Source organism: Hemicordylus capensis, chromosome 6 (assembly GCF_027244095.1).
Source record: "Hemicordylus capensis ecotype Gifberg chromosome 6, rHemCap1.1.pri, whole genome shotgun sequence".
NCBI classification, from domain to species: Eukaryota; Metazoa; Chordata; class Lepidosauria; order Squamata; family Cordylidae; genus Hemicordylus; species Hemicordylus capensis.
The window spans coordinates 148968673-148982129 of NC_069662.1; the positions used below are offsets into that span (position 1 = coordinate 148968673).

General features: G+C 45.7%; 1 protein-coding gene across 1 annotated transcript in view; it reads left to right on the forward strand.

The window, feature by feature from the left end:
* The window catches only part of CCNY (cyclin Y), a 153915-nt gene that overhangs the window by 124785 nt on the left and 15673 nt on the right, over window positions 1–13457 (forward strand). The window contains exons 5-7 of the mRNA XM_053263597.1: window positions 2591–2626; window positions 8645–8702; window positions 8819–8938. Coding sequence (XP_053119572.1) covers window positions 2591–2626; window positions 8645–8702; window positions 8819–8938 — 214 coding nt within the window. The remainder of the gene's footprint in view (window positions 1–2590; window positions 2627–8644; window positions 8703–8818; window positions 8939–13457) is intronic.

Below are 13457 nucleotides of genomic sequence, written 5' to 3' on the forward strand. Positions count from 1 at the left end.
TTCAGCTGCTATTTCTATCAAGATTTGGGATTTGATTTGATTTTTACCATTATTCGTGAAATTCCCAGGACATTTGGATGATTTTTATGTTACATTTCTTTTAGAGGATAGGGATTCCTATGTTGCCTGGGGCATGTCATATGCTTGCTTAGTCAAAATGAGGAGCAATGATAGTCAGTGATATATGTATCATTGGTGTAAATGCCTTTATTGTATTGCCTTGCTTGTCACTGCCCGTACTAAAGATTGGATTGACTTGACTCGGCCTAGGTTTGAGAACCTCTGGCCTAGACCATATTCTAGAGCAGGGGTTCCCAACCTGTGGTACTCCAGATATTGCTGAATTACAAGTCCAGTCACCCCCAGGCACAGTAAATTGTAGCAGGGGATGATGGGAGTTGTAGTTCAGCAGCATCTGGAGTGCCACAGATTGAGAACCCCTGTTCTAAAGTATACTTTGGCCTAGACTATATTCTGTTCTTTTCCTCCTCCCCCACCCTCGCCCATATTTCCTCAGTTAAAAATGTCTCTGCTAAAATCTGCCTTTCCTATTGCAATTATATTTATCTATTAGCAATACTTTCTCTTTAAAAAAATATCCAAACCAGCATACAACAAGTAATACAGTTAAAACAATAAAATTGAGCAATAAAAATAAATGCAGTTGAAAGCAAGAATGCAAATCACTCCATTTTAAGACCCTAGGAGAATCAGAAAGACCATAATCAGTGTTGGCTCCTCAAGAAGCTGGCTGGAGTGGGTGTTCCTTAAACAGGGCACCACCACTAAAAAGGCCTTGTCTGTGGTTGCTACCAGCCTCACCTCTGATAGGCAGCAGCTGGTGCAGGACCTTGGAAGCAAAGATTGGATAGGTTCCTTCAGTTACTGTATATCTGAATAAACTGAATTCCTTTATCACACTCAATTTGTGCCATTTTCTGTATCATCAGCTTCAAAATACTAACACTGCATTCAAGGCTTACCATTTTGTCATGTCCGATGATAATCCTCTCTCTCTTCTCCCATTGGTCTCTTTGCTTGGTTGGCTCCATGCAGGGTGGTCCGCTCTTGGCCCATTTTGTTCCTCTTGCCCATGTTTTTTTTGTTTGTTCTTAACATCTGTGTAAACTGCTTTGAGAACTTTTGTCGAAAAGTGATATATTAAAAGGCATCTACAAATCCATGCGTCCTCTCACCAGTGGCGAATGCCCCCAGCCCTCTGGCGAGCGGGACACCCAGCACCATGCAAGTCTCTTCTCCAGAGGTTTTATTCCCACTGCCATTTTTGAGAAGGTAAGAAACGGGCATGCTTTCTGAGTAGTCAGAGACGGCTCTCGCAGTTTCTTACCATCTCTATAGCCCAGTGTAGATTAGGAGTGTGCACGGAACCGCCAAACTGCGGTCCGGCACTGGGGTGGGGGGTGGCTTTAAGAGCAGGGGGAGGGTTTACTTACCCCTCCCGCCTCTTTCCCGTTCTGGCGCCGTAAGTTTAGTAGTAATTGGGGCGGCAGGATACCTCCCTGCTGCCCCTTCCCTGCTGCTGCTCTGCAAAACTCCCAGAAGTCCTTTGCACGCGCGCACATTGTGTGCACGCTTCACGTCTCTGTGACATGCGCGCGCGCAAAGGACTTCTGGGAGTTTTGCAGAGCAGCAGCAGGGAAGGGGCGGCAGGGAGGTATCCTGCCGCCCCAATTACTACTAAACTTACGGCGCCAGAACGGGAAAGAGGAGGGAGGGGTAAGTAAACCCTCCACCCGCTCTTAAAGCCCCCCACCCACCTGAACCGGACCGCCCAGGTCCAGACCATTCCGGAGGCCTTTAGAATGGTCTCCGGACCAGTCCGGGCCCATCCCTAGTGCAGATGACAGAAGACCTGCTTCTTCCATAAACCCTCTCTGCCTATATGCCAGAAAAGAATCTGAGGGAAGAGAGGGGACTGTTGGTGAGCTCAGATAATGCCTGGCTAGTGCACTGAGCCTAAATTTGTAGATCCCTGTATATAAATTTTTCATAGTAGTGGTAGTGCTTGCAATTCCAGGGCTGGCTGGGGACATTTTGCTAACTCAAGCAGCTGCGCTTGTATTGCAGTGTTGCAAAGGATTTATTTATTTATTTTGGGGGAGGAGGAACCATGTTATGGGTGCTGGGGTGCAGCTTTCTAATTGCCCTAAACTTCACTGGTGCCCCTTAAACTATTTCTGCCCCAGGAGATCGCTCAGATTGCTTGTGAATCGGGCTAACCCCATGCTGCTCGCAATGTCCACAAACAAGCTTCCTCCATTATTGGCAAGCTAAGCTCTCTCTGCTCCTATGAATCTTTTTTTAAAAAACTCCTTACAAAGCTGTGTAATTCCAGAGAAGCACATTGTCAAATGTTAAGTGGACAGAGGTTTATTTAGCTCCACTACAAGCTCACCTTCACTGCTTCCTTTATGACTCACTGTCCTCCCTGTTGGTAAGAAAGAGATTGTTCCTGCTGGTCAGCTGAGCCTTCTGAGAAGGTTAAAATATTGATAGAATTTAATGCAGGCAATTTGTATGAGATCTGCAGACATATTACAAGACACTAACTCCATGTTTTCTTTTACAGTGTAGCTCTTGCAATATATTACCACATCAAAAACAGGTATGTAAAACATTGGAACAACCAATTCAGTTCCCCACCCCTCCATCCCCCATCCATTTGTTGTTTTCTTTTCCCCCTTTGTCCCTTGAATAGCCTATAATCACAAGCTGACATTTGGAGCAGCCTAAGACCAGTGCTCTGAAGCGTGGGCAGTGTTACGCTCTTGTGCGTAACACATCATATTTTTTCAAAACTTACCTGCAATCTGGAAATGCTCTTTTAGACTGATAACACGCCCCTTGACCATCAGCAACATGTGTCTGGTCTAAAAGAGTGCTTCCAGGTGTGGGTGAGTTTCAAAAGGTATTTGTGCTCTTGTGCAAGAGCGTGACACCACCCGTTCTTCAGAGCAAGAGCGCAGTAGCGCTCAGAGCACCTGTGTTAGGCTGATCTAGATGTCAGCCACAGTCTGCAGGCAATCAAATCTAATAACATGTTGGCCATATGTTACCTCAGCAGTGTGGGAGACAACAGTGCAGGCCCTTTCCTCTTAATTTTCACCTAGGAAAGCAATTATCAGGTGGGAAAAACTCAAGTAATTGGCCACGCCCATACTGTCCCAGAATTCCGAATGTTAACATTTTGATGTAGGAGGAACCATGGAGAAGCAGCTGCATAAGCCCCCACTGTGTTGCATAAGGATGCCTTTAGAATATTCTTGAAACGCTATTATGACCAGGGCTGTTCTTAAAATGTCACACATAAACATCTACAAAACAAAGAGCCAGCGTAGTGTAGTGGGTAGAGTGCTGGACTAGGACTGGGGAGACCCGAGTTCAGAATCCCCATTCAGCCATGAGACTTGCTGGGTGACTCTGGGCCAGTCACTTCTCTCTCAGCCTAAGCTACTTCGCAGGGTTGTTGTGAGGAGAAACTTAAGTATGTAGTACACCACTCTAGGCTCCTTGGAGGAAGAGCGGGATATGAAATGTAAAAAATGAATTAAAAATTTCAGCATAAAATGTGAGTGGTCTGCTTGGTTTACATAATTCTGATTGCTGCTTTAATTTTTTCTTGGAATCTGAAGTAGCTTGGCACGGTCTGTATAGACTAGGGCTGCACAGCTTCTGCCCTCTAGCTCTTTTTGGACCACAACTCCCATATTGTCCAGCCACAGTGGCCAAGAGTCAGATGTGATGGGACTTGTAGTCCAACATCTGTAGGAGGGCTGTTGTTGTGCAGCCCTGATATAGACGTAGAGGAGGCATGCAATGGGAGAGACATAAGGGGCAAGGGTGCAGAAGTGAGCCTGATCCTAAACCTATGCAGAAACAACCCAGTCCTAAAATATACTCAGAAGTCAGTTGCTGGAAGTATAGAAGAACTAAGTTCCTTGCACCCAGATTGTATCTGAAGAGCCCTGGGAAGAAACACTTCCAATTTCCTTGACACTGGAACCCTTCTCAGGAGTCTCTTTAGTTTCTTAGTACTTTTGCAAATATGTATTTTAGTTAGTCCTGTTTGTTGCTTGCTTGCTTTGCAACTTAAAAGTTATCAACGTGGTTTACACAGAAAAAGGATAATGAGAAGATGGCTCTCTGTCCCTAAAGGGCTCACAGTCTAAAAAGAAACACCAAGTAGACACCAGCAAGAGTCACTGGAGAGATGCTGTTCTTACTTGAGATGAAGAGAATGACCACTTTGAATGATGCATCTATGCCCAGTTAAGATTTAATAGAGCAATAGCGATCTGTAGGATCTTGCTCTCCAGCCATCCCACTATCAGATTTCCCCTGTCTGCAGGGGTTCTCAAATGTGGGTCCCTAGATGTTGTTGGACTACAGTTCCCATCATCCCACCCAGGCATTATGGGAGTTGTAGTCCAAGAACGACTGGGGGCCCATGTTTGAGAATCCCTGTCCTTCCTTATTCACTCTGGGTTGTGTTACATCTGACTCAGTTTAGCGTGGTTATCACTGACCAAGGGATGCTGTACAATTAGTTTTTAGAACCCAGGGACAGAGCTGGGGATAGAAGAGAGCTGCTTCTTGTTCTTTCATTTATGGCCCAAATAATACATTTAATCAAGCGACAGTAGCTGTGGAAATCTTCCATAGTCATTGCTATGCACAGCACATGCGCCCTCTGCTGTATCCTGGAGATATTGTTCTTTATCCCCAGCTGTAGAAGTTTCATATAAATACAAACATTAACTTAAAATTAAAAATAAATGGTTTGAGTTTTTTGGGGGGATAATTACAATACCATTGAAGTATTGTTAACTGTCAAAGTTTATAACTGTTGAAGGGGAAAAAAAGGAAAATTAGTAAAAAAAACAACCCCAAAAACCATCCAATGAAAAGTTGAACGTTGCTCTACAACCAAAACAAAACATAATTCCTGTAACTTCTGCTACTGTTATCAACCTGTGCTATCTGCTGTTCTGCTCTGAGGGGCATACGGTCATTCCTCGCCAACCACAGTTTTACCAGCCGTGGTTTTGAGCTTCTGTGAATGGGAAATTGTTTTGGGGCTTGCCAATTGTGACCCAAGTATCTGTGGTTGGCAAGGTTTTTTAGTGAATGGGGGTGGGGAGAGATATTGTTGTTGTTGTTGTTGTTGTTAATTCAATTTTTATACTGCTCTTCCAAAAATGGCTCAGGGCGATTTACACAGAGATATAAATACATAAATAAGATAAGATGGATCCCTGTCCCCAAAGGGCTCACAATCTAAAAATAAACACAAGACAGACACCAGGGGTGGAGAGGGCCAGTTACTCCCCCCATGCTAAATAAAGAGAATCACCACGTTAACAGGTGCCTCTTTGCCAAGTTAGCAGGGGCTAGCGATGGGAGGCTTCAGGGGTTCAATCCGCTCATTCCTCTTGCTGACCCTTGCTGACTCTTGCCCACTCCTCATAATTTAAAGTGCCTTTGAGTGACACGGGGGGAGAGGGGTTCAAAAAAATTCCAGAGGTTCAATCTGCTCATTCCTCTGGGTGACTCTTAGTAATATTAAGGGATTTGGCGGGGGAGGGGGGTTGCCATTTTTTTAAAAGAAAAGATTCCCCCCACACACTTATTTTTTTGGTCTCTCCATGATCTCAGTTCCCCTAACCCCCTGTTTCCCATTCATTTCAATGGCTTGCCAGCCGTGGGGTTTTGCTGGAACAGAAACCTTGCAGTTGGTGAGGGATGACTGTGTTGCTCAAGTAAATGTAGTTGTTGTGCAAAGTGGTGGAATAAATTTGTTCCAAATCCCCAACCTGTGCCATTTTAAAAACGGTCAGAACACAATATGTGTGGGTGAGGTTTGGTTTGGGCCAGTGGTAAGTCTTGGATCTAGAAGAGCTGTATCCAGACCGCTATTCAGAGCCAGTAGAAGACTTCGGGCAGTTACTGCCTCTCGTCCTTGCAATCCCACATGTAAAGTGGAATGAGCAGTGACTTATTTAACAGATGTGAGCATAAACCAGAAAACCTCATATTGACCCTTCAGAATACAGAGTGGACTGTAAGTCTAAACATATATGCAAATAGGTAAAGAGATATTGGTTGAATCAAGAAGCCTTTATGGCGCGTGAAGTCTCTCCTTTGTGATCTGCATATCCTTTAAAACCACCAAAAGGTTTTCTCAAGTGCAGTGCTTCTTGGAACAAGAGGTGTTTGGAGGGATTTATTATGTGCTGTTCTCTTTTGTTGCCCATGACAGTTTGCTAACTAAGGAGAAACGGCTCTCATTCTGACTGTTTTCCCTGGGCCCTCTATGATATGTATCTTTGGGGGGGAAATGTTCTTAATCATAGGGAAATATATGGACTCCCGGCTAATTAGAAACATGTTTCCCCAATTTCTTCTCAAAGACTGCACATCATATAGGGCCCAGGGAAAAGAGTCAGAGTGAGTGCCGTTTTTGCTTGCTTAGCAAATATTTGTGGGCAGCAATACAGAACAGCACATCATGTAATGAAAAGTTTTTTAAATGGTGGCTTTCTAATATTTAGCAGGAAGATAGCAACTGCCTCTTTTCAACCCAGCATGGTGTCCCTCCAGTGGCTGTCACTGGTGTCTCCCTTGCAGCTCCTTTTTTAGATTGTGACCCCCTTGAGGGCAGGGAATCTCATTTCTTTTGCTATATAAACCACTTTTGGGAACTTTGTTGAAAAGCAGTATATATAAGTATATTGTTAATAACACTGTACTACTACACAAAGTAACGCAGGTGGCAGGAGCACCACCTGCATTGCTACATCAGTGTAAACACTGTTGACAGTGTTGTCCGCTTTGGGGGTAACTCATTGCACAGCTGCGTTTGCACAGCTTTATGCTGGAGCAGAACTGCTCTGGTGAGCATCACCATTGATGGTGTTTACAGTTATGCAGTGCATGGGCAGTATGTCAGCAGATGATGATAATGATGATGATGATGATGATGATGATGATGATGATGATAATAATAATAGCAGCAACATTGACAATAAAATTCAGCCATCCCAGGTCCTTGGGAAGGACTCGCTGTCTGGATAAAACAAACCAGTCAATAACACCTGTCTGACTGTGTAAACAAGAAATAATAATAATAGCTGTTGTTAAAAGATCGCACAGACTGACTACAAACAAAGGCATGACAAGGTAGCAGGGATGATATACTGGAACATCTGCAAAAAATACAAGCTACCTGTAGCCAAAAATTGGTGGGACCATAAAATTGAAAAAGTTGTCAAAAATGAAGATGCAAAAATATTATGGGACTTCTGACTACAAACAGACAAACATCTGCCACACAATACACCAGATATAACTGTAGTCAAGAAGAAAGAAAAACAAGTTAAAATAATCAACATAGCAATACCAGGGGATAGCAGAATAGAAGAAAAAGAAATACAAAAATCACCAAATACAAAGATCTACAAATTGAAATTGAAAGGCTGTGGCAGAAGAAGACCAAAAGAATCCCAGTGGTAAGTGGCACCATAGGGGCCACAGAAATCACCCACAGCCAATTACAAAAAACATTACTGGGAACAGCCTATATTCTGCGATGATATCTATAATAATAACAGCGACAACACTGATGATAAAATTCAGCCATCCCAGGTTCTTGGGAAGGACTTGATGTCTGGATAAAACAAACCAGTCAATAACACCTGTCTGACTGTGTAAATAAGAAATGATGATGATGATGATGATGATTTATGTGTAGTACCTGACTTGCAGTGGCATTTTATTTTGTTCATTGATATCATTCATATGTCTTAAAAATGAAATAATTGCATTGTGTACAGATTTAAAGTCCATGTAGAACTGGTAGTTATAACTGATCTTTGGTTCTGTTTAGAAATTTTACATTTTGAATTTGCCTTTAACTGGGGTAAAAGGAGTTTCCTCTTATTTTATTGTTTCATATTCAGTCCAATGTTTCCTGTAATATGGAGTCCCAGATATTGTGACTGCAACTCCCAGCATCCTCAGCTGTAATGGCCTTTGGCTGGGAATTATGGGAGTTGTAGTCAACAATATCTGGGACTCTCTGCTACAGGGAACACTGATTCTGTCATGTTATGGTCTGTACCTACACACATTTTGATTGAATTACTGTTATCTGAGAGTAAGTGTGTGTCTTTCTCCAGTGGTCTTCCCAAGGCCAAAATAATTCTGAAATCACTTAGGGCTGATTCCCAGAATGGAAGCCACTTATTTAATATATTTATATACTGCCCCAAACTTGTGACTCTGGGCAGTTTACAACAAATATAAGTTAACACTTCCCCATAAGGTCCTCCCAGTAACCTGTATGAAAGAACTACTTTGCGGGGCCAATGAAGTATTTCCTTCCCATGATTCAACCATTGCTCACCTAGCTGCACAAGACTAATGTGGTGAATTGACCATGCCTGTCTGGTCCTTTCCTACTTGTTACCAGGCAATGTGGGAATAAGCCAGGGGGGAGTTATTCCCACCGTGCTGTAAGTATGAACAGGCCCTTTGCCCTGCTTCACGCATAGTTTCCCCCTCCCACATATCTCCCCTCCATTGGTCCGTTGGTCATCATCTTCATTTCTTTCTCTCTTTCCAGAGACGCAGATGGAAGGATGCTCCTAGATATTTTCGATGAAAACCTCCACCCCCTTTCGGTAATGCGCACCTGCTGCCGGCTCTGCCGTTTCTTCTCTCCCACCCCTCAGTACTGTTTGCTTGTCTCCCCCACTCCTGCAGCTCACTCACCTCTTTGACAATGTCGTTCCTCCAGAAATCCGAAGTGCCGCCAGATTATGACAAACACGACCCGGAGCAGAAGCAGATCTACCGCTTCGTGCGGACGTTGTTCAGTGCAGCTCAGCTGACTGCCGAATGTGCCATTGTCACCCTGGTGAGCAACCCAAGTGTCGTGCTGTTCCCTAGGCTGCACCATAATGGGCTTCAAAAACTTGCCCCTAAGTCAGATTTGCGCTTTCATGATTGTCCCTCGTCAGATTCTGCATGGCTGCAGACTCATTGACTGAAAGTCGTGAACGGAGTTTCCATGTACTTTAAATCCATTGCTCTTTTTCCTGTTCTTGGTGGATGGGGGAAACTGCTTTTCCCCTTCTGTCTCACATTTATTTCAGTATTTGACTAAACATATCCAGTTCCTTCAGTCTTTCTGTGTATTTTATACTACATACTTTCTAAACCTCCTTCTAATCCTTGAGTTGTGGTTCTCAAAATTGATTGTTATTGTTATAAGATTTGCAGTTTGGGGGATTCCCCCCCCCCGCCTTTCCTCTAAATCAGGGATTCCAAAACTCCAGTCCTCAAATTTTGTTGGACTACAAGTCCTGTCTTCTCCAACATTCGGCCACTGTGGATGATGGGAATTGTAATCCAACAGCCTCTGGGACTCATGGCTGGGAACCTCTTCTCTAAATTATCAGTGATAATTGCTGTCTTTAGGGAGATCTGGCCTTGTGGTGGCAAGCATGAATTTGCCCCCTTTGCTAAACAGAGTCTACCCTGATTTGCATTTGAATGGGAGACATATGTAAGCACTGTAAGATATTCCCCTTAGGGGATGGGGCTGCTCTGGGAAGAACATATGCAGGTTCCAAGTTCCCTCTCCAGCATCCCCAAGATAGGGCTGAGAGAGACTCCTGCCTGCAACCTTGGAGAAGCCATTGCCTGTCTGAGTAGGCAATACTGAGCTAGACGGCTACATCTCACGACTGAAATGGGGAGGGTTGGTGGAGTGGCAGAGCTGGGAGCTGGAGAAGGAAGTCCTCCAGCATCCCACAATGCACTGTGCCAGGAGCACGGTGCATTGGGGGATTCACCTGCTGCCAGGCACTCTTGCAGGCAGCCTGAGTGGTCACACGACTGCGGACTGCAGTAGAAGACTTCAGTCTCACCCTTCTACCCCAGTAAAAGTCCAAATGGGTCTGGGGGGAGTCAGACTACCTGGCAGGGCAGCACCGAGATTGGGCCCGATCGCCGTGCTGTAAATGAGCAGCCCTACCCCAGTAGAGCTGTGCAAGCCTGGGTAGGGCTGCTTGTGTGAACAGCCCCAATGTCTGAATAGGGCTGTGGTTAGGGTGTATTTTAAAATTAGGTACCACATTGGTTATCCCCACCCCAGTAGATTATATAGGAACATAAGAAGCTGCCTTACACTGAATCAGACCGTTGGTCTTAGGACAGTCTACAACACTAACTGGCTGCAGCTCTCTAAGGATTCAGACAGGAGTCTTTCCCAGCCCTACCTGGAGATGCCGCCAGGGGATGAACGTGGGACCTTCTGCATGCAAGCAGATGCTCTACCACTGAACTTATGGCCCCATCCCTTAAGGGGAATACCTTACAGCAGACAGCATTCATATGTAGCCACTCATCCAAATGCAAACTAGGGCAGACGCTGCTTAGCAAATGGGACAATTCATGCTTGTTACTCCAGACCAGCTTTGTTATCAGTGTGCCATGCAATCAAACAATTTGCCCCAATCACGTGAGCAGAAAATACAGCTGTTACCAGAGTGGTGTACAGGTGGTGGAAACCTGGTAATGCAAACTGGTTCTAAACATGCTGACCGCTTTTTCAATCTGTATACAGGGCTTCTCGTCTACAAATCTGATGCTACCTTAGAAATGCTTGGGTTTTGTTTCCCTCCCAGACTTGATCCGCCCTCATTGCATTAGTTCCGTGGTGGAATGCTTTCCTTATAAAGTTGTTGGGTGCAGCAAGGCCCATATTGCTGGGCAGAGGACTGAGAGCGGGGAGGGCAGATTGTGTAGCCATTGTTGCATACAGTAAAGAAAATCTATTTAAAGAAAGCCCAGCCTAGATTATGTCTTGTCCGTGCAGAGGGATAGTGTTACAGGCCGCTGCACTGATTGATTAATAGAAGACACAAGTGAGGGTAGAAGTGTGTTGCTGGCATTCGGAGGATGTCAGAGGCTGGAACCTTTCCATTTTTGTCAGGCAGATTGTAAATCATTGGCGCTTCAAGCAAACCGTCTTGGACAACTGTCAGTAATCGGCAAAGGCATTAATAAGAGTTGATGGATGCTCAAAGGCCTGCGTGAGTGACTGGTGCACATTTGTGGCTGACGTGAAGTGAGGTTGTTTGGGTTGATTTGGTTGGTTGTTTTTTTAAAAAAAAAGATATAACCGAGTGTACGCCCAACCAGTAAGCCATTCACATAGCCCAGGGTGAGGGTTACCCATCTAAAAGTAAGTTTTCTTGTAGGGGTGTGTATGAAGTGTTTGATGCCGAACCAGTTCGCCTTGAACCAGGCTGCTTTGGCAACTTGACCCTGAACCGAACTGGGGGTGGTTCGGTCTGCAATCAAACTGAACCAAGCCCGGTTCGACATCAAAAGAAGGGGGTGGGAGCGCCAGCAAGAAAAGTAGTTTAAGTTGCTTACTGGCCAATGCAGCTGCTAGAGATGTGCACGAACTGGTTGGGCGCCTCCTTTGGGAAGTGCCAAAGTGGCTTGGGCACCCACAGCTGAACTAGTTTGGTGGGGCAGGGAGCAGTTCCCTTAAAAAGCAGGTCTCTACCTGCTCTGCTGCTGCCCCAGCACTTTTCTGGACATGGTGCTCGCTCTACCGGAAGCCTTGCGTGGCTGTGGTGCTGTTCTCTTCAGCCTGCGCATGGCATCTGCACCGGCACGCACATGGATGCCATGCATACGCAGCAGCCATTTGCATAGTCAGCATGGTGTTGGTGTTGCTGACCACAGCAACATGACCGCAGCCATGTGCGTGCTGGTGGAAGGCATTGTTCTGTGGCTGATGGCTGTGGTATTTGGAAACCTAGGTCCTTCCAGACTGCAAAAAGACGGTGTGACTTGAACAGCTTGCCTGCAAGTTGGAGCTGAGAGCTTACTCAGCTTCCAGACCACCCCGAAGGCTCATGTCTTCTTTACCAGCACTAGCTCATGGGCTGTCACATGGCTAGCAGCAACCTCATGCAATTTTGCAGCGCCATCTGCAGGCAATCTGTGATGAAAACTAAAGTACTTTTAAAGTTGTCTCAAAATATGCAATTTTTATCATGGATTGCCCACAAATGGCCTTTTAAGGACCTCTGAACCAGTTCAAAGAGCCAGCTGTTATCCAGTTCAGGCGGGTGGGGGTCAGACTTTAAGGGAGGGGAAGGGTGCCCTTATCCCTCCCTCCACTTCCCCCCGCCAGCGCTCCGCTTGGAAAGCCTCCTTTGGGGCAGCAGCATATCTTCCTGCCGCCCTGTTTCTTCCTTGGCCGGATGTGCGCGTGCGCACACCAGGCATGTGTGCGCGAACATTATGCTCGCGCCCAACATGCGAGAGCAACGTGCACATGCACACCTGGCGTGCGCATGCGTGCCGGGTACTTTCGGTCAAGGTGGCAAGGAGGTATGCTGCCACCCTGAAGGGGGCAGCGGAGGGAGGGATAAGAGCACCTTCCCCTGCCCTTAAAGTCTGACACACCTCACCCCACCCCACCCCCACCTTCAAACTTTCCCCGACCAGTTCTGTGCACATCCCTACTGCGGCCACATTTGGAGTACTGCATACAGTTCTGGTCACCATACCTCAGAAAGGACATTGTAGAACTGGAGAAGGTGCAGAAGAAGGCAACCAAGGTGATCAGGGGCCAAGAGCACCTTCCTTATGAGGCAAGGCTACAACACCTGGGGCTTTTTAGTTTAGAAAAAAGATGACTGCGGGGAGACATGATGAGGTCTATAAAATCATGAAAGGTGTGGAGAATGTGGATAGAGAGAAATTCTTCTCCCTCTCTCATAACACTAGAACCAGGGGTCATCTTATGAAACTGATTGACAAGAAATTTAGGACTGACAAAAGGAAGTACTTTTTCACACAATGCATAATCAACCTATGGAATTCCTGCCACAAAATGTGATGATAGCCAATAGCCTGAATGGCTTTAAGAGGGGTTTAGGTAAATTCATGGAGGACAGGTCTATTAATGGCTACTAGTCTGAGGGCTATAGGCCACCTCTAGCCTCAGAGGTGAGATGCCTCTAAATACCAGTTGCAGGGGAGGAGCAGCAGGAGAGAGGGTATGCCCTCAGTTCTTGCCTGTGGGCTTCCCAGAAGCACCTGGTGGCCACTGTGTGAAACAGGATACTGGACTAGATGGGCCTTGTGTCTGATCCAGCAGGGCTGTCTTATGTTAATGTTGCTGGTCACATGCTCGATTTGGTCTTTTACTCTGATCAGGGTGGTGTTCTGTGGGTGGGGACTCCTATGATTTCCCCATTGTCATGGATGGACCACCATCTGGTTAAGGTTGGATTTACAACCATGTCCCACCTCCACAGAGGTGGGTGGCCTATTAGGATGGTCCACCCGAGAAGGTTTTGCATCCAATAGGATTCCAAGAAGCCTTGGAAGGATTTAGTGTTGGC